At 41.2% G+C, this 26961-nt stretch overlaps 2 protein-coding genes across 3 annotated transcripts in view; both read left to right on the forward strand.

Annotated features, from left to right (window-relative positions):
• LOC109962837 (RNA binding protein fox-1 homolog 3-like) overlaps positions 1-26961 on the forward strand; it is a 483365-nt gene that overhangs the window by 14565 nt on the left and 441839 nt on the right. The gene's annotated exons all lie outside the window — the stretch shown is intronic.
• Positions 11630-12986, forward strand: nog1 (noggin 1). Its single transcript, XM_020604895.1, has one exon. The coding sequence runs from the start codon at positions 11959-11961 to the stop codon at positions 12622-12624; it is 666 nt and encodes a 221-aa protein (XP_020460551.1). The 5' UTR covers positions 11630-11958; the 3' UTR covers positions 12625-12986.

Genomic DNA, 26961 nt, shown 5'->3' on the forward strand with positions numbered 1-26961 from the left:
ATCAGACCATTGCTCAAAAAGCCCAACCTTGACTCAACTGTGTTAGGAAATTTTCGCCCGATATCTCTTCTCCCTTTTCTTTCTAAAGTTATGGAGAAGCTCGTGTCTGCCCAGCTCCAAGCCCACTTAGATTGGCTAGAAATGGTCGACAAATTTCAATCCGGATTCAGATCTAAACATAGCACTGAATCCACGTTAATCAAAGTGCATAATGATATCGCACTGGCTTTGGATGCGGGACACCCTGTCGTTCTAGCTCTCCTCCACCTATCAGCCGCCTTTGACACGGTAGACCACTCTATTTTACTTTTGAAGTTAAAGCATGTCTTTGGCCTGGGAAGTAAGGTCTTAAACTGGTTTGAGTTGTACCTTACAAATAGAACTTATTCGGTCATGATTGGCGACCAGTCCTCCAGCACTGCTCCTTTGATCTCAGGCGTTCCGCAAGGTTCCATTCTTGCTCCTTTGTTATTCTCGTTATATATGTCACCTCTTGCGTCTATTATATCCAGTCATAATGTTTCTTTACATTTTTACGCTGACGACATCCAAATTTATATGCCTTTGGTACCCCCGAATCAGGCTTGCTTGCTGCATTGCAGAACTGTATATGCGATGTTAAAATCTGGCTGGATCAAAATCTCCTTTACTTAAACGAAGATAAAAATGAATATATTGTCATTAGTCCCCACCCAGCTGTGACCATGTCAGATCTAGGCACCTGTGCGCCCCCCATGCTCTAATACGGTGAGGAATTTGGGAGTTATATTTGATACAAATTTTAACTTTGATAGCCAGATTAAGTCTGTGGTAAAAACGAGCTTTTACCAGTTAAGATTGTTAGCGAAGGTAAAATCATTTCTCTCTCGCACTGATTTAGAGAAAGCCTTCGTGACGTCCCGGCTTGATTAGTGTAATGCCCTCTGTGCTGGTCTGTCCCAGTCATCGTTGTCTAGGCTGCAGTTAGTGCAAAATGCAGCCGCCCGTTTGCTCACAGACACTCGTCGGCATGCTCATATTACCCCAATCTTAGCGTCCCTCCATTGGCTACCTGTGAAATGGAGAGTGCAATTTAAGGTCGTGCTCTATGTTTTTAAAGCTTTGCACAGCCTTGCCCCTGCATATCTATTAGACCTTTAAGTCAGCTCTGAAAACATATCTTTTTAAACAAGCTTTTCATGCTTAACTTGTTTTATGGGTTTTCTAGGGTTTTATTTTCTAGTTCTTCTGAGTGGTGTCAGACTGGACAGGAATTACGCTATAGATCAATTAATGTATGTGCCTGTCATATGTTTATTTAGTTGACTCTGATTTTCTTTGATTATATAGGCTCTAATTGCCTGATGTAGCATTTAGTGCTCTCTGAGTTGGTAAGTGCTCTATAAATAAACTTTATTATTATTATTATTATTATTATTGTTATTATTAATCTTCTTTTTCCTTCCTTGTGCAGTTTGATAGCGGTTAGGATTATTTATGCAAACATTCGTAACATTCTAAAGGGAAGGGGGTCAACTCGGTGGTTAATAAAAATGTGGATAAACAGAAATAAGTCAACACATATGATTATCAACAGCACAAACATCTTATAAACTGTGAGGACTGTGGCTCTGGTATGTCTGTGTGGGAGTGTTTGAAAATGCTTGAGAAGCTCCTGATCTAAACCTGGGTAACACACTTCAGCATAAGACAACTTCATATTTTATAATGGCCCTTTTTATACAGAGATCACATCGTCTTTAATGCAACATTTTTTTTTATTTAAGCCCCTTTTACACAGAACTTAAAAAAGCCAGTAAACTGCCTTCCCTGTGCTCATTTTACCAGGAATCCCGGCACTAGAGGCATGATGCTTATTGTGACATCTGACTGCTTTGTTTTTGCTGATGCTGCTCCCTATCTTCATTCCAGTGACGTGCGGTGAGGTTGACAGCTGGTGAGGCACTAACCTACAGTCAGATTTACAAATACAAATTGTCTGTTAACAGACAATGTGTTATGTTTTATATCTCATATCAGCATTCTTCACACAAACATGACCCATATTTAATTAGAAATAATAAAAGTTTATGGTCTTACCTTTACTTGTACATGAAATCCATTTGTCAGCTGGTATGTATTACAAACCCTTTTACCGTTCGAATCCAATATTAAAACAAATGTTTTCAATAAAGAAGATCCTTCTGGACAAAAATGTTTTGATTGAAAGTCCAGATTTTGAGGCAGGCGTACTGTTTGCCTCATCGAGTAACTTTTTTTACTGGGTTTTATGGTTAATCTGCGAGCCTAAACGCGTTACAGAACTACATTTTATACATTATCCAGATTATGGCAAGGCAGAGCATATAATCAGAGTGTTTGAAAGCATTTTATTTGCGATATATAGAGGGACAGCGACACACTATTGGCATCGCATACAGTTTGTGAGGATTTCACGATCCACTGAGAGGCACAGCAAAGTGCTGCCTCATCGTGCATCTCCTCCATGTATTTGAATGGGACATACGGGAATTCTGCTATTCTTTATTGAAAAAAAAACCCTTCAACATCGGATTCGAACGGCAAAAGGGCCTACAACACACACCAGCCGACAAATATTAACATTTATTATATTTTATGGTTAACTTTTTTTTCTTTTCAAGATTGACAGGGGAGGCTCTGCCTCACCTGCCTCCCCTGACCGCACGTCACTGCTTCATTCGCTCTAGTCCTCCTGACCACTGCATGAGAGGCTGACTGCAGTGTGAATTGGAGGAGGGGTGAGGAGGAGCTTATAGAGCCAATAAAGTGATTATAGGTTGCTTCCTTTTAAGAGCTGCGTGACAATTCAGTTCAACAGCAGCTGATTGTGAAAGAAATGTCTTATTTTTGTCTTATCAATTCAACAATGCAACTTGTTTCATTCAGGGCAGCAAACTGGTTTTGATCTTATGCAGAGAAAACAGGAAATCAGAGAGGCTGGAACCATGGCGCGTTTGCTGATTCATTCATTTTCTACCGCTTAGTCCCTGAACGGGGTTATGGGGCCAGAGCCAATCCCAGCTGGCAATCGGGCGAAGGCGGGGTACACCCTGGACAGGTTGCCAATCCATCGCAGGACTTGTTTGCTGTTTTGCTTAAAAATGGCTCAAATAATTCATCTTATCAAAACAGTTGGCAATTAATCTTTGTAAAGTGACTATTGATTTGACTGTTTTAATTAACTGACTATTGGTTTCAGCTCTGGTTCCATCATCTGAATCATGTTTCTTCTGAAAACATGGAATACTTACTTTTAATGTGGCATGAAAGTTTTTGACTAATTGAGCTTCAGTCCAAATAGACTGCCCTTCATTTTGATGGGATGAGCAATGACTGAGATGAAAGTGACGCATGAAGTCTGCCATCCATTGCTCTGCCCGGTGCCGGATCGCTGGCCAGTGAAAGTGGCTGTCTGTCTACCTGCCTGGTTGTTTGACATGCTGAAGCCACGGAGTAGGACACTGACTGTTTCACCCTGATCTGCTGCTGCTGCCTGAGCTGTGGAGGTGAGCTGGGGAGCGCCTGGGTGGCAGGGCAACACACAGGGCCTCCCTGGCTGGCGCCTGTAATTTTACCTTCCCATTCATCAGCCAGAGATATTAATAATAACAGCACATCTGGATTCACTTTACTGTCTCCTGTTAACCCTTTCCACTGCAGCACTGACTGCTACTGCAGCAGCTGACCGGGCCCACGCCTCCCCACCCCTCCTCCCTAGACTCAAGTCCAATTTCTCTTGCTGTCACTCTTCATTTCTCTGTCTCATCTACTGCTGCGCTGTTTTCTTTTTCAGCTTCATGGAAAGCCAACTAGCTCAGCTGAAGAACAATATGTGCACTCTCATGAGCTTGTTTTTTGTATCGGTGAGTGAGAATAGCTGCCTTTTGTGGGCATAATGCTGCTGTCACTTGTGTCAGTTTTCTTCCAGTTAGGCTGTTTTTTTATGTTTGGTATTCGAGTGGCTATGTTGTACATTTCTGAGAACATCAATGCAGCAGGCACATCCACTTTACACTGTGATTGTTTAATACAATACATGAGAAGATATCCAGGATTTAGACTTGTTTTTCCAGCTCTTAACTCCGTTTCATGCAACTATTTTTGTCACTTTCAACTTGTATAACCAAGGTGAACGGAAGGTGTGTGCTGTTATTCCTACTTGTGTGATTCATTGCCATGAAAACAAAAGACGAGGAGTCCATAAAACGAGATCAGAGAGACAGCAGGATGCAGCCAGGAGGAGGATATGATAGCAGGCTTTCTCCCCACTTTAAACTGTGGCTGTTTGGATCAGGTGTACCATTTTTGCCTATAGATACAGGCTAATGACATTCCGTACAAACTAATTTGTTTCAAGCATGCTGAACCCCAGCTGGCACTTTTCAGTGTGTCCACTTCGAAGCTGCCTGCAGAGGTTCTTATCCCCAACCAGTTCGGTGAAGAAAGAACCAGTTAGCTGTGCCATACATCCAGGTTTTATCACCATGCCAAATAATCTAAAAATGTTGACTGCAATTTGTTTTATGTCAACATGTGGTGAATCAGATGCTATAACACTGTATGTGAGTGTCCTTTGGCACCTCGGCGTGGAGGCAGAGTAAATCAATCACCTGAGCTGAGTTGTCTGTCGGTGGCGACGGGGCCCTGCTGCTGGCTGCCATGCTTGGCTCCTCACCCGCTGCCCCGAGACTCCCGCTGGTGGCAACAGGTGACAGAGGTCTGGTGTGTGTAGTGCTGACAGCCCCCTCGCAATGTATAGAAACATTTGCTTCATTAACAGATTCCCCCCCCCCCTCAGGTGTAGGGAGCCAGGGCAGCAGACAGAAGTAGAGAGAGGCATGCTGTTTCTCTGGCAGTAAACATGAGTTTGAGAGGGGGCAAAAAGCTTTAGTGTGCATCACTCATCTGCTCATGAGTCAACACTCATGATGTCATACGCTGCCTTGCCAGCCTCACACACAACTATACTGTATTACCAATTTTTGTATAAAAGAGCTTATTTATTAAAAAAGCGGGAGAGTCGGCTCTTTTTCCATGCAGTGGACTGTGCCGTACCTCCCAGAGAGCCCCGACTGCTAAACCAGCGTGCCACAAACAACCTGCTAAAAACACTTAGAGTATTTCTCCCATACAGAAATAAATACTGGCCAATTAGTGTTCTTATTTTTGGAACTATTTTAGCTGCCAGAGGAGTTGAAAATATATCCAACCAGACATGGCCTGAGATGGAGGACTGCAATTTCAGTCCTCGGGGTCTTCATATGGATGGCCAGGAGCTGCTTTAGCTATCTAGACTGTACATCATCCTCGAGGATAGTTTATGTAGCTGAATGAAGCTTCATGGTGGAACAATACCGCCACTGTTAGCCAGGATAGAGACAGATGAATTCACATGAGGACAGGTCATCTTGATTTATGAAGTGTGAATTAGGAGCTGAAAGTTAGAGACCGAGGTGGGGTCGGTGGGCGGGTTGTATGGCACAAGCAGCTGTCTGTGTTGTAGGGGTTGTAGACACCACGCCCCCTCCACCACCTCCTCCTCCACTGACTCCTGGCCTGTTGGCTCATTCACAGGAGCCTCTGGCATGGCTGCAGCTTTGGCTTCTGATGATCTATAGAAATGCAGCCAGATCACCATGCGGGGATGAACACCTCAGCTTCTATGGGAGGATTGAAATGCTCTTGATGCCCTGCTTGATGCAGAGGACACCTGCTGTGCATCGGTGCTCGTCGTCAGGCTCCATTTATATCACAGGGCAGCCTGATGGAGTGCAGAGTTATCCATCAAGAGTGCAAGTATTTACTGAGATTCCAGTAAAATAAAGGCTGAAACAAAACTGTTGACCTGGGCTCTCTCTTAGCCCAAAATGGCAGAGTAGGGAAGTGCATAACAATCCTACCAGAATAAAGCCTGGCTGTAGCTGTGTTTATTGGGCCATTAATGGGGTCCATGTCCATATTGGCCTAATGTAAAATATATATTTAGCTTCACCATACCTACATTTTTTTTTCCAATAAATTCAAAATATTGTAAAAAAAATGATTAGATCAGAAGGGAAAACTGGTATCTGCAGTGGGCCATGTCTCTGGGGGAGGTCGGGGGAGTGATGAGCCAAAACATAAAAAATACTTGTTAAAATGCCATCAATTGACCCATTTAAGTACTTGAACTTGACATAATGCAACATTTTAAAGCCTGGCTAGCAGTGGAGGTTTGAATCTTATCAGCTATGTGATCGCTCCAGGATGTTCTTTTTAAAGATAAACGTATTTGTTCCTGAGCTAAGAAAGAAGAGTGCAGTCATTTGTTTTTTATTTTTTCATGCATATTATACTGGTAAAGTAATGTCATCCAAATATAAATTCGGTCGTCTAATTAATCCCTGAGCACTTTAATCAGCGTTTTGGTTTAATGACTTTGTTTTGATGCAGTTTCTGTCTGTGAAAACTTTATGCAGGAATGGAAGGAACACGCACTTGCACCAGGCTTTGGGCCCTTCAGACGTCAACTGTGCAACCTGTGGAAAAAAAATTAGCTAAATGTGCTAATAATAGTACTCATTAAAAGCCACTGTATTTATGTGTTCTCTACAGCCTGAAGGCGGCTCTGTATGGATTTGACATGATTTATTTGAATTTTATATATTTAATCAGTCATAAAAAAAAATCTTCAGTAGCCAAACTGAAGCCACTTTGCTTTTGTTTCAGGCTAATGAATTTGTGTTATTTGAGAGTCAAAGGCAATATTACTGAGAATAGTTATGTAACAAAGCAATTATATTCTCAAATGGAACCAAAATAGTGCGACTAGCAAGAATACAATCTGCCATTTGACTCATGGTCACAGGAAGTAGAAGTTCGTTTTAATTAAGCTCACAGCAGGGGTGATTATTGTGATTGTGTGCTCTTCGGTTGCAGAGGAATGGGGGGAAAAAGTGTTAAACAAACTAGCAAATTACACATCCCCGAGGTGCCAGAGGAAACAGAATGGCACCCACTTCATGTCTGTGTGTATTCAGCTTGTAGCCTCAGTTAGCCCGAGGTGTGAAACAATGTGCTGAGGGAGATAAAGCATGTGAAAGGTGCTTAGCGTTTTCTGAATCCCACTGTATGTGCTCTCTGTCATGGATAACCTTCTGTACAGAGTCGCTGCAGGTGCGACATCAAGTCTGCTTGGCTAATTGTGTCAAAAACAAAACAAAACAAGAAAACAACATGACCCTCACTTTCTAAATACTGCATATCTCAGATCTCTGGTGTTTGCTCTTGCATGGCTGAAAGCTATCAGAGTCCTTTCTGTTGTTAGTGTTTCTACTTGAGCTTGCCTTTTCTTGGTACCAGTGCTGAAGACGTGTGCCAAGAGAGAAGCCTGCTTTTTATATCTAAATGAGAAATCAGCAGGGATGGCTACAGTGACCTATGGAACGGTTGTCTGGTTTATTAGCCAAAGTCAGATGTGCTAAGCAGGCATCTGTCTTTGTAAGGAAGAGTATCTCACTATCAAACGGTTGTTGTGGTAAAACGGTAGGAAGGGATTAGACAAAAGAAAAACAACTCGGTGTTAAATGAGCTCAGCCATTCTGATGATAATCAGAACAATATTTGGACTTCACTCATGCAACTGTATTAGAATGGAATATTCCAGGATGTGAAATATTACTTCCTAAGAGGAAGAACCTGCCAGTTTTATTTTGAAGTGTGCCATTAAATTCAACTACCATTTACTCTTAAGTTTTCAAAAAGAATATGTTTAAAATTTTATTTGCAGTGTTCCTTTAAAATCAGTGACTTCTTGAGTGTTTAATGTTTTTAAGATGACCTGTCTGTATGTATGACTGTGTGGTTTACTCTGCAGCATCCCACATGTGAAGCCACTGAATTGAGTCTGTCAAGAGGTTTTTTTTTTCTTTTGAGAGAGATAGTTCATGATATGTGCTGCTCAGATGAAAAATATAAAGGTGACATTTTCCAGACCTTTCACCATCATTTCACTGTAACCTGTGAGTTGTGTGCTCAAGTGCTTGTGTGAATTAGCTCATTCAAGAAGAAACAGAGATGCATTTATCTAAAGCGGATGGTTTATGGCTGATGTAGCAGCTGGCTAAGTTCTTCCATTAAATTATTTTTTCAAAGAATGATTCTCTGAGCATGAGTTGAGGCAGGTTTGCAAATTGTGATACTTTCCATGGCTGCTGCTTAGTGTGTTGTTTATTTGGGAGCTCATTTGGCCGGCTTTTATTGAGAGGCTCACTGTGGCACCGTTACAGGCAGAAATATTGTCCAATTGAGCTGGACACAAATAGTAAATACACTGCACAAAGTCTGCTTAACAGGCAGGTTCATCTAATATTCGCACTGTGCTTATATTCACTCCTGCTAATTGGGTAATATGATTTTACTTGTTTCCTCCACAATGACTTTTTGATTGTGTTTGGCCAACTTTAAAGCTACAGTATGTAACTTAAGCTGGCACTAGCATGAAACTCCAAATCAATCCACTCTGCTTCACCCAGCGCTCCCTCTCCCTGCTCCACGATGCTGTATTACGATCTGCTACACTCTGCCCAGCTCTTCAGATATTTGTCCTAATGAATGCAACAAACTTACTGATCAAGCAAAATATGATTTGTTAGAGAGGTCAATCCTGCTCAAAACCTTTTAGAAGCCAATATCTCTGCACTGCTGCCAGTGCTGTTCAAAGAGTCTGGGTCACAGGAGGCTTCGACAGCACCTCTCTACATTAAGACAAGTTTTGGAGTGTATTTCTACAATGTCTTAAAAAGTTACATATTGTTAATAAATGCAAAAGGTGGATTCCTGTACTATCAGAAATGCATTAAAAATTTGCCTGCCTTTAAGTAGCCTTCAGGTTGTTTTGTTCCTACACTTCATGATATTTATACTGTGGGAAGTATTCAAATCCAAGATCCTACTGCAACATTCCATCAAAACTTTGCAATCTCCACTAAAATTCAAATTGAGTGTGGTTGAACAGTTTGGGACTGCACAATGTGGCTGTAATATATAATGACAGATTGGCTCATTGGTTGCTGCTTATTAAGGCTCTCAGGAAAAATTGTGAGTATATTATTAATGTTGCTGTATATTTCTGCAGCTGTTGTAGTATTTGTAAAAAGTCTGAACAGACATGACCAAATTCTCAAAACAGACCAGTATTGTCCAAAAGTAAACTGGTATGCATTTTGTGGTGATGCTTTGTTCAGAGGGACATGCATGTACTGTATGCCCAAATTTAGTGTAATGTTTATTATTAATATGCAGCTTTGATTCTTTATTTACAAGCTGGATCTAATGATACTGAAGAAATTACATCATGCGACCATCAGTTTTGCTGACCAGTGCCTTTTGAATAAACCCGTTTTGATTCTGGCTTTAAATACTAGACATTGTCCCAGCTACAGATGAGACTATATAGATGTTAAGTTAATAATCATTCTGGGCTGAAGCAGAAATAAAATCTTAAACTGTAAGTGTGTGTTTGTCTGGTGTAAAGCTAATCCAAATGGTGTCAGTTTCCAAAACTAAATTCTGATCTTACCTGTGGTGAAAGAAATATTCACTTAGGAGTATAAAAGTACAAATTGTCAGGATCGGCATGTGAAGCTGCCGATAAATTTGAGGGTGGACTCAATTATAGAGCCAGATGAATAAAGGCGGAAACTGTCTCGTTAATATGAGCACTGGTAACGAACAAAATGATACAGAAAACTGCTTAAACATGAAACAAACGCTTAGATCGGTAATACAGTCCAGGGACAGATCCAGCAAACTTACACAGACAAGCTTTCCACGAAAGCATGGTCCAAAAAAAAAAAAAAAAAAAAAAGGGGGGACAAAGAGGAGGTCCAAGGTTGATACACAGAAAACACAATCCGAAATCAGGAGGGCTAGGCAATACTCAGTGGTCACAAGATAATCCGGGGTCCGAGCTAGAATCACGGGTACAGAAAAAATGCTGGAAAGTCTGAACTGGAGTTAGAACAATCTGGTAGCTTCTTGGTGTGGGGAAGCTGCCTATATGCTGTTGTAAACAGGTGTATGTAATGAGAGGCAGGTGAAACCAATGTGGGTGATGCGCTAGAGTTCCCGGGAGTCCGGGCGAGCTGGGGACAGGAAGTAGTGTCAACATAAAAGCAGGAGACCGGAAGCAGTGGAACAGAAATACCACAATGTGAAAATGTTCTATTATAATTAAGAGTTGTGCATTAAAAAATGTTAGTGATGGAAAAGTGATATTATCAGCAACATGTACTTACATGGTATCAAAAGTAGAAGTACTTGTGCCCACTCAGTGTTATGGGTGACAAAGGAAAGGACAAACCAGCATCAAGTGATAGGTCACCACGTGCTGCCAGAACAGTTTCAGTGCACCTTGGTTTTGATTCCCCAAGTCTCTGAACTCTCTGAACGCCATTCTTCCAACAGATACTTCCTCATTTGATGTTTTGATAATGGGGATAGAAATGCCTTCTACGTTGCTCCAACATCTCCCGTACAGTAGGTGTTCAACTGGATTGAGACCTGGTGACTGTGAAGGCCACAGCATGTGATTCATATCATTTTCAAACTCATCAAACCATTCAGTGACCCCTCGTGCCCAGTAGATGGGGGCACTGTCATCCTGGAAGAGACCACTCCCATCAGGATAGACATGTTTCATCATAGGATAAAGGTGATCGCCCAGAACAACACTGTATTAATTTCACTCCAAGAGGACAAGTGGACTCAAAGCATGTCAGCACATGTGTTCGTTATGTTTCTCTGCTTGTTTTATTCAGGTTTTTCCTTTAATCTTTCACCAGCCTGTATCCTGCTGATTAGACAGCATTTAAATGCTGGTTGAAACTAAGCTCATTTTAATGACTAACAAATTGTATTGCGTTATACTGCAGTGCAGTTCAATAACAGCGCAAACTACAACCTCCAAACTGATCACACAGTTGAATCAACACCTCTATAAAGCGGTATAAACAACAACAACTGAATATTATCGACTTCAGCAAAGAGGATTTATTGTAGGGCTGTTGGATTAGACTGCATTAGTTTTATCTAGGTGTACCTGAACTGCCAACTGAACCTATGCAGTCTATTTTTATAGAGTTTAACTTAAAACAGTCGATCATATTTTACGAACTAATGTATTATGTATCTAAAATATTCAGTAAAATTCATCATGCGTGTAAATACAAATAGAATTATTTCATAAATCTAGTGGAGTAGTGAAATATAAAGTGTAACAGTGGAAGGACTTCAAGTAAGAGCCTGTACGAAATAGAACCAGTACTTTGGTAAGTGGACAGTTAGTGTCACTAGCTGCTGTTACAAAACGAGTTGGGTGTTCTGTGAAGTTGCAGAGACTCCCAGCAGAACGATTCACCAGATGAGCGACACTCTTTAAGAACGACAGCTTTCGCTACTCTCTACCACTGAGAGACTGATTTCAGGAAGTCTGGAAAACAGACAGGGGGCGTCTCCTTTCCCTGCATGCCCCAACCCCACCCCCCGTGCTGTGGAAGAAGGAGGTATTGGGGATCTCCTCCTAGACAACAAACCCACATTCAAAGAGGGGCACATGAATTACATCACGGTCCTTGTGGAGGATATAGGGGACGTCGCGTGTTACGCTCAGCACTTTTCTGCAGAAGAGACAACAAGAGCATCATGTCGAGTCCGCGAGCAAAGAGCCCGAGGAGACAGAGTTTTGTCACGCTGTCCATCATTAAATACTGTTGCCACTGATGCTGCTACAGATGAACTTTTTACTTCTGTCACGGATTTTCATTATGGAAAACTGTGAGTTTTAAGGACGCAGTTTCAAGGCGCAGTTTTGGATAAGGCTCACGCGTAATTGCGCACAAGAAAGTGGCATTATAGCAGCTCTTTGTGCGCACCGAAGTCACTGCTGGACCGCCTGAGATGGATCAGTCTCAGCAGTGTGTAGCTATGTATCTCCTGGTGCTGTCTCTCGGACATCTAATTGACAGGGGAGGTTGTCAGCACTACTACCTTCTCCGTCCCATCCCGAGTGACAGTCTGCCTCTTGTGGAATTAAAAGAGGACCCAGATCCCGTCTTTGACCCCAAGGAGCGGGACTTTAACGAGACCGAATTGAAGAATGTACTGGGAGATTTTGACAGTCGCTTTTTGTCCGTTTTACCGCCCATGGACGACAGATACACCGGGAACGAGGAGCTGGGTGATTTCCAGATCCAGAAGCCTGGTGGAGTACTGCCGAAGGAAATCAGAGCGGTGGATTTCGACGTCCAGTTTGGCAAAAAGCACAAGCCAAGTAAAAAACTGAAGCGTCGGCTGCAGCAGTGGCTGTGGGCGTACTCGTTCTGCCCGGTGCTGTACACCTGGACCGACCTGGGGAACAGGTTCTGGCCACGGTTCGTGCGGGTTGGCAGCTGCCTCAGCAAAAGGTCGTGTTCGGTTCCTGAGGGGATGGTGTGTAAGCCTGCAAACTCGACCCACCTCACGATATTGAGGTGGAGGTGCGTGCAGAAGAAAGGACTCAAATGCGCATGGATACCGGTGCAGTACCCCATCATCACAGATTGTAAATGCTCCTGTTCCAGTTAAAAGACTCTGCAGCAAAAATAAATTACAGACTTAATATTTTTGCGAATCTTCTTTCACATGCACTACCGAGTGCAGGAACGTATTTTCTGTATATGCGGTGTCCTATATAACTCTCTGTAAAAAGCCAGTATTATTTGTAACCAGAGTCTACTTTATTTGTGGAGAATATTGGTTATATATTTTGTATTTATGGAGATACGACGCATTGTGCCAAGTTTGAGGACTTGCGGTTGTCCATATTTGGATGAAGCAGCTCGACCTCCGCGTGTAACTTTGATTATTGATACAGCCATGTATTGGTGACTTGTTTTAACCTGTAAATTAAGGAAATTTGCTATTTATTCTTTATATCCGTACAATAAAACGACACTGAAATAATTTGAAATGCCTTTCTTTTCCTCCTTTTCATCACTTACACCCAAGCTGAGCGATTGGATCCATTTTGTTGCGATTTGACGCTGTACAAATAAAATTGACTTGAATTGAATTGAAGTCACCTGCCACAGTGCGCGCTATGCATGGTTTTCACTTTAGGTATAATCACGTTCCTTTTACAGTCACGCACTTACGTTGGTTTACTCCGCATTGCTATTATGTCATCATAACACAAGAGGATGTAGCAAGGAAGTGGAAGTCTTTGTAAATTTTGGATGGTTATTGGTATTTAACAACAATCCAGTATCAGTTTATGGACATCATGTGGTCAGTAGTTCTCCCCAGGCTTCCAGTTAACCAGGCCTGTCTTATCACTGTGAAGCTGTCAGTCATATATCAGACACATTACATGCTGATAAAGGAAGCAGCAGAGATTCAGTGAATGAAGGAATCAGCAGCTGCCAACAGTTCTCACCCTTTCATCTACCCCAACCCTCCTCCCCATTTGCAGCCCAGCAGGAGCTGAGCTGAGGGCAGGAGTTGAATTTCTACTCAGAGGCTGCTCCACATGCTTTACTCACTGAATCTCTGACACCAATAAAATATATTTGAATTTCTGTTCTTTCATATAAATCGGTGTTAGAAAACTAGTATACCCTTTAAATAGTTGAAGGATTGACAAGATATCTTTAGAAGTGGCATCCAGAAACACAACAGGGAACACTTAGCAGCAATGATGGAAATAAAATAATAATAACAAAAACCCAAGAATTGTAATTCCACTACTTTTAACAGCTGTAGTTACTACTTTGTAGATTCATATTTTACATACAAAACATCAAATCACGTGTTATGGATTCAAATGGTCGAAGAACTATTCAGATACTTGCAGTATCTTATTAATAGATGATCAGTTCAAGTTGTTTTTGACCAAATAACGAGTTTTCAGTAAATGTTTCTCTAATAAGTTTTACATACAGTAGCTGCTTCTGTCTCATGATGACTAAGACAACTCCCCCTCCATCTGTTCTTCCAGAGCCTCGACTGAGCAGACTGTGGGGTACCAGAAAGCTTGTGTTTTGTTTTAGTTGTGTTTAGTCCATAATGATGCTCCTCAGCCTCAGAGCCAGCTTTACACGTAATCGTGCAGCAGACAAATCCCCATACTTGTCACCGGATAGCAATGGAAGGGTGAAGATCTTTACAAAACAACTTAAACAAATGCAGTAAATAGCCTTTGATATGTGTGTGCTAGATCTGCAGTGTTTGACACTGATCCTCTTGTGTTTTGCGTGACACAAACTCAGTGTGTATCCACCTATTTCAGCTTTTGTGTGTCATAGTAAGGTATTAAAGCTCCCAGAGGAATTAGAGGCTATTCAGTTAACAGCTGTCCTGGAAAAGTGTAAATCATACAATTCAGTATTCCGATGGGATTTAATCTTATTTGTCTGCTATTATTTGAAGTAACAGGTGTCATACAGTTTCTAATGTACCGAGCTCACTGTAAACCTTCAGTTTCTCCTATGTGGTTAACTTTATAGCTATATACTCAGGCTTTTACCTAATGTTACTTATAGCATCTGAGGAGTACAAGTTATTCCTCTTCCTGTTTTTCTTTTCCCACAGTTTTTCCTGCTCAGCGCAGGCAAAGCGCTGACGCCGCTCAGATGAGTTGTATGTAGAGTAATATGTGTTGACAGAACACTAGGTGCCTGCTAATACCAGCTGCAGACTGGAGGATGCAGGCCAGCGAATACTCTTTGTCACTTATGAGCTGACTCTGTGCCGCTGCTCTGCGCTGCACTTCTCAGCCTCGGCCATCCACAGATCTTTGCGCTCTGAGATAGCCACCAGCAATCCATTAATTTAATGATCTCTTTGGGTATGGGCTGACATGATTGCTTCTCTCCTCCCTCCCACTTAACCTAATCAACCTTTTTTTCTGTGTAGATATACTGAAGCCAAAACCTCGCTGCTGATTAAATTCTCCAACAGGGTTCAAATAGTTTCCTGATCAAAGCAAACTTCTCCTTTGTTAGCTTTGCCAACAATATCAAACACAAGTCATTCATTTTTCATTGGATGATTAAATGAATTTTAATAACTTTCACTGGCTCATTAATAGGCCAGAGGTAGCCTTTATGGCACCTTCATTTTGAAGGCAACAACAAGTGAACATGCCAGTTTAGTTTGTACAAGTCAGTGGAGAATAACATTTATTCAGTAAAAATGACAAATTTCAAATAATAGTGTTAAACTGTTTAGCACGTGAAGGGGTGTGCTGCAATGATCAGGGCTGAAAGTGCTGAATGCACATTCTGTACTTGGACCACAATGCTTTAATAAAATGATATGTAAAGTTTCACGCTTCCAGGCAGTGGATGAAAGCTGAAAACTACCTTTTGATCTCGATAGTGCTGGCAGCCCAGAGAACGTTATGGCTGGCATCAGAAATTATTTAGTTATGAGACACGTTAAATGTATCATTTAACCTTAAATAGTTGGGGGGAGTGAAAGTTCAAGTCACGGCCTAATTCAAAGATGTATTTTTTTTTAAATACTTTAATTTGGAAAGTATGACAGTGCAGCTATTATTCACTGCCCATTTGTGACTGTTTTAAGCTAAGTTTATACCCATGGACATCTCTAAACCAGATCCTCAAGTTTTACAAGATACAATGACAAGAACATGTGTATTAAATGAAGAACTACAAGACCAACTAAATCTAGATATCTCCCAGATCTAACAAACAAACATACAAAAACACCACTGATTTGCTTTTACCAAAAAAAAATTTAACTCAGGGTCTACTTTCAAACTATTGCTAGAGTTTTCATCTTCAAATCATGGTCACCGCAAGTGCATGGAATTTGGTCAGTTGTCATGGTGATAACATCAATTGGCATCACAAGTGAATATCCACTAAGTATGGAAGTGAGTCCATTTGTTGAGGAAGACTAAAGGTGAATCCCAATTCCCTTATTTTATTGTTCCTCAGTCCTCGATCCTCGCTCAACCCAGAAGTCGTTCGTGTCTGCCAAAGCTTTTATTTCTGCTCATAGGAGCGAGGAGGCTGCCTGGGGGAGCTATAACTGAGGATACACGCTGTGTCCTTCGCAGAAGCCAGTTATAGATTTGCACTTTACATAAAGGATCAGAGAAAGGGACATCCCATGTTGGTTTAAACATGTTTCCTGGGTTCCTCTCCCCTTGCAGTTTCTCCTTTGTGGGCAGAACTAAGACGCAATCAAAAGACAGAAGTGGGGGAAACTTGGATGCAATCAGGGGAATTGGGATTCACCTAAAGATGTGTTTGAAAGCTCCAAACAAAGCAGGTGGACCTTAAGTTAAGACTTTTGTTTTTTATCCAAGATCAAATGAATGTATGTCAGTGACTCCATCTCACAAGACCTTCTTTTATTGAACAAGTAGATTTTGAAAGAACATGTTACTGTAATTTAGGGTTGAGATAGGTCTAAACTATGAAAACTAAGGAAATATCTCAGGTTAAATTGCAGATAATAACTTGATCTACAGGACATGTATGGATTTATAGTTATGTGTTTATACTGGTGTCAAGGTTCATGATGGAGGACAGCTGTTACTGAGTAAATTATATTTACAGTCCTTAATTTCATGCCAATAACCAATAGCCAGAATTTGTTTATGAGTATGAGATTGATATTTATTTTCATTCGTGACAGGGTTTCATGAGTGAATGAATGATTTCCTTCGCTGGTCTATAACTGTGGACATTGGACAAGTCCATTAGAAAGTGTTTGTACGTGTCCAAAAATATTTTCTCTTGAAATGAATCACATTTCGTGTGTGTTATGTTTCTGCATTGACGTGACAAAAGTGAAAAAAGATGTCAGGGAAGTATGAACAAATGTACACATGACTCCTGATAAGGAAAACTTTTGGTTTAGTTTTAAATTGGTGAATTATAATTATCATTTGTGTGACTTTTTTTTTTTTTTTTTTTACTAAAAGTATTACATGATATTTAAGGATTTCCTTGAATGGGCATTTAATCCAGGCCATTACACGTTCATGTGAGTTTGCCCAGTCTCTTTAACAGAATAAAACTAGAAAATATGGGAAATATACACAGTATTAATAAACAAAAATTAAACTGGATAATCAAGCTGTTCTGAAGAAATCTAAAGAGTGCAGAGAGGTCAGAGACTAAAAGAGGACTGGAAGGCCAAGAAAGCTGTCCAAATCTGATGAGAAGTTTCTCTGAGTTTCTTCTTTGAGAGACCAGAGGAAATCCAGCAGGGACCTGGCTCAACATCTGGCAGCTTCATCTGGATGCCAGTTTGATGCTTCTACAGTCCAAAGAAGCTTGATCAGGAACGGCCTTTGTGGAAGAACAGCTGCCAAGAAACCACTTTTTCAGAGGGGGGACATGGAGAAAAGGCTGGGATATGCAAAAGCTCACAAAGACTGGAGTGAAGATCAGTGGAAACGAGTATTATGGAGTGATGAATTGAAGTCTGAAATTTTTATGTCCAATTGTCGATGGTATGTAAGAAGAAGAGCTGGAGAAAGCTGGAAGAACAAGTGCCTGCAGCATTCAGTGAAACATGGAGGAGTGTCTGTTATGGTTTCAAGACTTCAGGACAGTCTCCCCAAAAGAATTCAAACTGCGCTAGCAGCAAAGGGAGGTCACACTAAACACTGACTTTGGACTGTAAAGGTCATTTTGTTCTGAACATTGTTTTTCTTTTTAAATACTGTGTACATATTTCCTGTATTTTCTGGTTATATCTTAATAAAGAGCCTGAGAAATGCATATAAATTATCATTACAACCTTGCTAAAACCAACTTTTGCACAGTACCATATATTAAGCCACTCCCTGTCCAGATGTCCAGCTGTTGCTGTAGCAGAGGCCTCAGGGAAGCGTCCCTGGGTGAAGGCAGGTGTTTTGCTCCAGTGGAACACGGGACAGCTGATCCTATTGTTCACATGATCCACAGTTTCAGTCATTCAGTTACCAATAACAACCAGTCCTGGCACAGTTCTGTAGCGGTTTAACTGACACTTTGTTATCAGTTATTGAGAAAGACTTGTTTATCTGCTTCCCAAAGTCCCGTTGCAGCAGTGACACACTTCTGCCATCAGATGTGGTTGGATGACATGTCATACAAACCTTGTTTCAAGTGTACTCACAGTAGGCCTTTATTTTCGGGCTCTGCAACAAAAACTAATTTTGATTCTTGGTGTGATTTTGTTTCCAAATCCCATTGATAGATTGTGGAATAAACTGCCAGCCCAGTTGGGGTGGCTGTGGCTCACGAGGTAGGGCAAGTCGTCTTCTGACCAGCAAGTTGGTGGTTTGACTCCTGGTCTCCCTGAATGCCTAAGTGTCCCTGAGCAAGACACTGAACCCCAAATTGCTCCCGGTGGCTTGACTAGCACCGTTGTGTGGCAGCCTTGTCGTCATCGGTGTGTGAATGTGTGTGTGAATGGGTGAATGGTGTATGTGTATGATCTCCTGTAAAGCGCTTTGGCCAGTGCAACACACTGTGAAAAATGTACTATATAAATGCAGTCCATTTACCCCAACCACTGTTCTGCTTGTGTTTTCACTGTGGAGTTGCATTTTTGAAAACAAGTATATTGTTGAAAATTAAGTTAGAGAAATCAGTATCAGGAGCATTTGTCTCTGCCAAGCATGAGCACTTTGTTGGTGTGCAGTCTTGAAAGGCAGACACGTCCTGTCAAAGGTTTGATTTGTTTGGTAAAGGATGCTGTTTGGCGTGCAGCCCAGTTCACTGTGCTCTCCCACACGTCACATCATTAGAGGCTTTTGAAATCTCCTTTCTGCTGCTTCTGCTCTCTGCCCTGGTCATAATATTCAAACTGAGATATGGAGCAAGGTTGATGTTGATTTTTCCTACATTTTTGTTCGCTGTAAATTTCACCGAGTTGGGTTTGATGACTTGTGGTGGTGGTGGTGGTGGGGTGATCCTGCTGTTTGATGTCCAGGGCTTGTTAATCCAAACCTCAGCTGGTATGCAAGGTCAGAATCTACTTTGATGTGCATGGTCCTGCTCTGCCAAGTCTAGAGAGTCAAGAGGGCACTGTTCGTTTACAGAAGATCAGGAACCCTAGCAACCCTGACACATTTTGGCTTTTATCCATCAACTACTGTCAGGATGAGGTCTGGCCTCTTAGAGCTCTCCTGCTGCTGAAAGCGCACGTATGATCATTTCCTGAGAAGCCAAATCGAATACAAATCATTTCCCAAAGACACAGAGTAATTGGAGGAATGTGTAGAACGTTCATGTTTTCCTCGGGGAGCCACCAATGCAGTTTATAACATGACGGCTCCATGGAAGCAGAATAAAACAAAACACGAGTGCGTATTGACCTGCTGCTTCCATTCGTTTTCTATAAGATGATGGAATTTTAAAATTTGGGTTTAACTGTGTGTCCCTGAACCACACACGTAATAACAATGATTAAAAATTTGGTAATTTTTGGTGAAGTTTTGTCACAAAAGTGCAGTTGATTTGGGAAAGCTCAAAACCTTTTTAAAATTTTTGAATTTAGATCCTTGGAAACAGAGAGGAATGAGTAGAAATAGTCTGTTTGTTATGTAAAATAAAGCAACAACAGCCCCCACTTTACACCCAGCGCAGGAATTCACTGCAATTAACTCTTGAGCGTCGCATGTAAATATGAAGGGTTGAGGCTCTGCTGGCAGGCCAGCGCTCACTCATACATAGGGATTCTGGGTCTTTGTTCTCCTGGGGCTTTGGCTGTCCGCCACACTGCCTCAGTTGGCGGCACCTAGCTATATCTTTATCACAGTGACTGGAGTGTGAGCCGTCCATCATTCCTCTTCTGCGTTTCCCTGCTTCTCCCAAAGCACCCTCTCCACTGGCACCTCCTGAGCCTCCAGCGTATTCAGGTTCCATAGGTCACATAATCCTGTCATGTTGCACGACTAAACAAGCTGCCTTAGGGTATTTACTGCCTTTACATCTGGCTGTGTTTTGATTAGATGAAGAGATCATTTATGGAGGTTTGTGATATTCTCAGATGTACTGCAGGTCCCTTTCTGTTTGATTCAGTCTCTAGCCTACAATAAGATCAGTACCATTCAGTATTCACTTCATACCAACAACATTACATTGAAAAACCTGCTAAAGGAGGGCCCCACAAGATGGTTTACAGAGTGATTTTAAAAAGCACCAATGTAACAATTTGGTGGTTTTTAGATTCTAGATTAAGGATTTTGATTGCAGGCCCACTGCTCATCTGTTTGGCCAGCAATCTTTCTTTTTTCCTGGAGTTGTAGCCAATTCTGGAAAACTTAAGCTGGTGGTATTAGTGGTAACTGTTATTCAGCCTCTTAGCATTTAATTACTCAACAAATTATTTTGAAAGAAATATAGATTTATGTCTGACATCTCTGTCACTTTAAGTCCACCATGTAATCACAGAGTTTCATTTGAATCTGGCCATAGGTTTCTCATTCAAGCTTCAGCCAACTTCCTTAGATTCTCTACTTTTGGCCACAAAGGCAAAAAACTGAAAGTAATGTTAGTAAGAAGGAAACACGTGATGCAACAAGAAGCTTTAAAGGAATGTTATAGTATATTATAGGTATGTAGTATGTCAAATATTACGGGTAGTTTATAAGGCAACCCAAGATTAATGGACGAAGCTGGGAGCTGCTCTGACCAGAATCTTGACTTATGGTCCCCTTTTGGTTCAAGATGGTTCATGACGATTTACACTACTGAGGATGCACAAAACTAAATACTTTGATCTCTTGACGATTACATAAGCAGCAGCACTTGGAGTTAAACATTAAAGGTTGTTAAGGGCAGAAGCCCTTCAGCGCCAGAGACTCAGACACACCCAACTTCACATCTCCATCCTGATGAATGGAGCACCATCATTAACGTGCCTGTGGACTGCTCATACTGTGTAATTGCATTCTGTCAAGGTGCTGCACAAACATGTCACCTAAATCCTTTATTGGCAGCACTGGCATAAAACCCAGATTTCAGCACTGAGATTTAAGCTAGTTTATCGAAAATAAATTTCTTCATTATGTATAGCTCACTTATTGAAAAGGAAAACCTGACTGACCATTGTTTTGCGTTTGATGTCCAGGGCCTAATGCTCACTCCATAGATTTGGTTTTAATGAAATTTCCATAGTTATCATTTGTCATGAAGTAGTTTCCGCACAGAAACCCTCCTATAACCACAGATTGTTAAACATTTCTGCTGGTGTGCAAATTAAATTACCAAGCCACAGCATGTTAATTATTGAGCTTTAGGTGGTGGTTATCTTTTATTTTTCTATCATGGAAAGAGCCAGGCTAACTGTTTATCCTGCTTCTGGTCTTCATGCTAAGCTAAGCTAATTGGCTGCGCTCCAGCTGACATGAGAGTGGTATGAATCTTTGCATCCATCTCTCAAAAGATAGTGAATACATTTGTTTTCCAAAATGTTGAACTATTCCTTTACTTTAAACAGATTTACAAAACCTGATGATTACTTAATCTTTTAATCAAAGGGTCCTTCCCAAACAAAGTAAGACATGGATTTGCAATTTGTGGAGCTCCGTGTTGTAGTGGAGTCACTAAACCTTGAGTCTGAGTCACAAAAGAATAATCTGAGTCGAGTCCGAGTTGAGTCCCCATTACCTGAGTCCAAGTTTTCAACTTCAAGGTAAGCAGGCAGCAGAGGATGGAAGACCAAAGATTTATCACCCGGCCTTGGAGTGGAAAAATGTGCTGCTTGTCTGGCGAGTGGGTTTCCACTTCAGTTTAATTCAGTGTGAAGTGTTTAGCCACACAAGTGTGGTTTGGGTGAGATGAATGGGAATCCCAGGCTTTTTCCATTGAGGCTGACACTTCTGTCTGATCTGTAATTGACTCTCACAGTGGTTGTTGACAGGCTTCAGTGGTCTTTTTGCTGCATATTGATTCAGTATTTCTTGTTGTGGGACAGAACTCAAGGTAAATGTCCATATTTATTTTCGGTTGGTTTTAGCCTTTTGTGAGTTGACTGAAAGCTGTCAGTTTCAAAGTGAAGGAATATTTGGCTTGGCCTAAACTGTTGTGTTCTCAACAGTATGAAGCTGCACTGAAGAGTATGTCAGGGGTTATCTGCCATCTAGTGGTACAGATGTGTGCAGATGTTTTCCACAGCTACACTTAATGCGTAATTCATTCAGATCCTCCTCCTTGTCTCGGTGATAGATACAGAATGCAAACTGCCTCACTGCTGTGGTCCAGGACATTAACTAGGACTAATATTACATATGTTTAGATCTAAGAAACATGGAGAAATCTGTTTGAACATCTCTGAGGTGGAAAATCAAAAGCTTTTTGAACACCTTTAAATACTACAAATGGCTGTCTATGTTTGAAAACAGCTCCTTTCTGTTGGCTCTGAGAAACCTGCATTAAATAACGAAATAATGAAAGCTTGGCCCACATATTCTGAGGTCATTGGCATTTTAATACCTGTTTTATTTCCTTGGCATGTTAACCTGAAGTGATGTTTGCTGTTTAGGAAGAAAGCGGGGAACTGCATGAAAATGATTACATTGTAATTATATCAGCCACTTCGCTGCCACTCGTCACTGCCCAGCTGTCTGCCGCCTGCTGCCATGAAATGGATTTGTTTCACCACTTCTCTAATAAGACTGCTAGACCAGCAGCGTGAGACCAAATAAATGAATGAAAGCTGCAGATAGGGGTACAGAAAGAAAGTAGACAGTTAGTCTGTGCTCTGCTTCTTCATCCAGTCATGTTGAAAACTGGCAGAGCAAGAGGAGATTCTCATTATCTCTGAAGAACAGTGAACTGACAGCAGACTCTCGCCACAATCATAACCTGTCAAACGATTTCACACAGGACAAGCCAGAGTCAGAGTTTTTTGTATCCCCAGAGGGCAGGAGTACAACCCAGGCCAGGTGGTAATAAAACTCACACCGTCCATGTTGGTCCTGTAAACGTAATCTGCAAAGTGTTAATTACAAGCTGGCGCCTGTGAGAAGCGGCGTGCGCTGGATGTTAGCTGAGTCGTCAGCAGCATCCTGATCTCCTTCCTAAACAACACGGCTCGAGCCGTGGCGACAGTCTTGGAAATGAGATTTTCTCTCTGTTGGGGATCCTGTTTGAAAGGGCTGCTCTAAACAAATTAAGAGCCTGTCAGATGCCGTGTTTGTGTGACCCCTTTCTCTTCAAGGGTTTTGAGGGGTTGTGCGGGGGGGTTAGGGGTGTTGTTTACTGTCATTCACGTGGAGGGCTCAGGGTTTGTGTGTTTACCACACACAACATCTCAGCCTAGATAGTAGTTTGGTAGTTCTTGCTTTTTTTACTGTCTCATCATTCATTTATATTCAGGTTTGTTTCATCCTGCAGAGCATAAAGAGCTGCTTTTATACACACACTCTGGCTTGCAGGAAATTGATCCCTCTCCTCTCTGGTAAGGCTTAATTCCTAAACTTTTTTTCCGCTATCTAGTTCTCTCTCTAGCCCCAGAGGACAGGCTTCAGTCAGTGAGCCCCTCTCTCAGATTTTGTTATTTTGTTATTGTGTAATGGCCTCCAAAGGTTGATGGATGGCTCCTCTACAGGTCTCCCTGAGGAGCAAACCCTCTATCTAGACATTAATCTACTGCTGTGAGACAGACACGCTTGTTTAGCTAGCACAAAGCCCAGTAAGCTGTTGTCTCTGAGAAAAAGCTGGCCGTCTCCAGAGCCACTGGAGGCTGCGATGGCTGGAGCCAGAGTAATGACCTGTGAAATTCACCGATAGAGTTGTCCTGTTGCACACAGGTCTGCCGGCACCGGGCCTTGTTCGTGGCCTACTGCGTATTTAGCAGCACGCCTCTCCTGGTACCACTGACTTTTAGAGTTTTATGTGGTTTGACCCCAGTTAATGCAAACTGGGAGAGATCTGAATGAATATGATTTTTAACTTGATTTATGCCAGCACCAAAAATTGACATCACACTCCCAAAGCGGACATTAAAATAACCTATAACATTAGAAAACTACATTTTAGGTTGTTTCTAAATGTTTTAGTTTAACTGTCAGTATTTGAGCCCCATTTCCATCGGTGTGTCATAGCAGTGGTTTCAAATATTTACACTGCTTTGTCCTGTGAAATAGTCAATATTTTTTCTCCTCCTCAATCAGATTAGGATGTGAAGCTGAAAGTTAAGGAGAGGAGCCTTTGATGGCGGTAAGGAGAGTAGCTGTCTTCCCCAGAGCAGATTATACAAAGATCAGAAGGGCAAACATCCCGCTGACACCTTCAGTCTAGTAGATACAGTTTGACTCTGTTACCACAGTTTCACAGCGGAGGGAGATTCTTTCTTATTCCTGCCCTGTGGGTGTTAAAAGAAACAGGTCGCTGGGGGAGAAAGAGGTTTTCATGTTTAAAACTACTTCCATACAGTAATTCCTCATACTTTGTTGTATTGTGTCCTTTCTTACTTTTATATTTTACTGTCTCCAGTTCTTGCTGCACTTTTGTAACTGAATAAATCGTATTGTCAATCGAGATCAATGTGGGGGACGTACCACGGCTTTTGTAACTGATTCATCGTATTGTCAGTCGAGATCAATGTGGGGGACGTACCACGTTGATTAGCCCAACCACTGTTATCATTACCATAACCACTGTTAGTGAGTACGGTGAGCAAAGTAACCATGTTGTCTCATACAGCTAAGCTCACAAAATATATAACTCATTCACCCCTTAAAGGTGTTTTGTATCATTCAGTGGAGGTGGGGGTTTGTTTCCAGGTGATGCAAAACATCATTTGGCATCAGCCAGCAGATTCTTGAAGGAAACCGAACATGTGTTTCTGTGTACAGGAAAAATGGAGGGATGTATGATAAACATCAATAAGATATGGTAGCAATTTTATATTTATTAAAACCCTGTTGAAAATTGGTGATGTTTCCCTTTAAGCTTCAGCTAGGGGTTTTCAAATAGTGGTCCACAGCCCCCTAGTGGTCCGTAAAGGCATTGCAGGTAGTCTGCCACCATGCTTTCAGTAATGTGTTTTCCCTATGGGAATCTTTTTATTTTTTTTATAATCAAATTCATCAAAATACATAAAATTTTGAAAAGTCAAAGTGATTTTGAAGATTAAAATAATGCCCCTCTGGTCTATCCACCACACAGCAGTGGTCCCCAGATTGATTCTTAGCCACAGAGGTGGTCCCTGCATTACAATCAGTTGAAATACTCATAGGGATAATCGTAAGAATGATGCATTTTTGTAGGTCAACCGTTAGCAACCGTTATCAATACCGTGCTTCCCTTGACAAAAAGCTAATGGGATTTTTCAGCTTTTGGATTACTGTGGAAAATAAGCTTTGTGACAATCAAAAGTTTATGACACTTACACATTTTGTTCAGCAAGATAAGCTTCACAAGTTAACACCACTTGTATTGATTTGTGAAGCTCATATACAATCGTCAGAAGTGAAAAGCTGCTGTTAGGCTATAAACGAACTGTACCACAGTCCCATCACTTCAGTGCCACGACTGTAACACATTGTAATTTGATTTAGCGCGCTTACCTCCTCTACAAATTCCCTTCCTCTTAGCGGACCTGATTTAGCTAGTGACCATGGCTGTGGTAGTTGGAAGAGTTTGCAAGAGCTTGAGTTTAAACACAGCAAGGCTGTAAAGGTGGGCTAGTGAGCAGATCAGGAATCAAGAATCAAGATTTTTATTTGCCATTTATGCATAAACAGATAGTTTAGACATATAGGAGTTCTTGTGCAGGGATCTCCTGGAGTTAAGTAAAGAGTTTAAAGCCAAGACAACAAACACCTAGTCTAAATATAAGACTACCCAAGAATACAAAATACAAAAAACAAGAATACAAAATAGTTGATAAAATTGTGGATACAGGAATAAGATAGCAGGTAAAATGGGGAGTTTCAAATATTGCACATGGCATTGCACACAGTGTAATTGTATATGGTCTTCTACTTAGTAGGGTAATGAGGGGTTTTTGCACAGGTTTTTCACATTTTGTATTTGCCATCAGTCTTAGTGCGGCAGGGTAAAAGCTGTTGTAAAATCTTGTTCTGTGTGTGACGATACTGTCTGCTCTGCTGTGCCTGAGGTTGTGGGTGCAGTTTTGTGTCTGAGCAGAGTGTGATGAGTCGTTGTGTTCAGCGTGATGGAGTGTAACATCTCAGACAGCCTCTGTAGTCTTATTTAGCCACTTGTTAGCAACCGCCTTTTTTAAGACACGTAAAAGCATTAAAAATCACGAGTGGGGTATTTATTGACGTATAGAACAAAACATGAAGATGTATTGTTGTATCTTGTGTTAACCACAGATCTTACTTCAAGTGTCTAACCAAAAACCCATTCAAAAGTGGTCAGGGCACGGGAACTGAAAGTGACAAAATGTTAAATCAGTTCCGGATTTTAGGACTCACTACGAAGGCACTCTTTACCACAGCTGTAGTTATCACTCATCTTCTTACTATACCAGGACTAAACCGTGGTGCTCATTGGCTCCACAGACCAAAGATATACTGTCAGCTAGGCTACAGTGAATTGCATTTCTATCTACTGTGGTTGTAAGTGGAAGAAATGAGCAAGTCTTTTTTGACCAGCTCAGTAATCTCTCAATATATTTAAATTAAATGTTTATTCTGTCATTTGTAATGTCAAAACTTTATTCACTGAACTGACTTACAAACCCAATAAATACATTTTTATCCTTCTGATTTTGCACATCTAATTTCACTTGTATTAATTCATTCACTTATTTTATATTTGCATTTTTCTTAAGTCAAAGCTTCAAATTAATTATTTTTGTATAGTGTGACTGATGTGCCATACTCATGTTAGCAGGTAGCTGAGTGGCAACTGAAAAAAGTGTTTTTGGAGCCTGGATGACATCAGATACCATGACTAATCAATAGGTTTTCTC

This window comes from Monopterus albus, unplaced genomic scaffold, assembly GCF_001952655.1.
Source record: "Monopterus albus unplaced genomic scaffold, M_albus_1.0 scaffold68.1, whole genome shotgun sequence".
NCBI classification, from domain to species: Eukaryota; Metazoa; Chordata; class Actinopteri; order Synbranchiformes; family Synbranchidae; genus Monopterus; species Monopterus albus.

Coding starts and splice junctions, on each gene's coding strand:
- nog1 (XM_020604895.1), top strand. CDS start 11,959: ATGGATCAGTCTCAGCAGTGTGTAGCTATGTATCTCCTGGTGCTGTCT.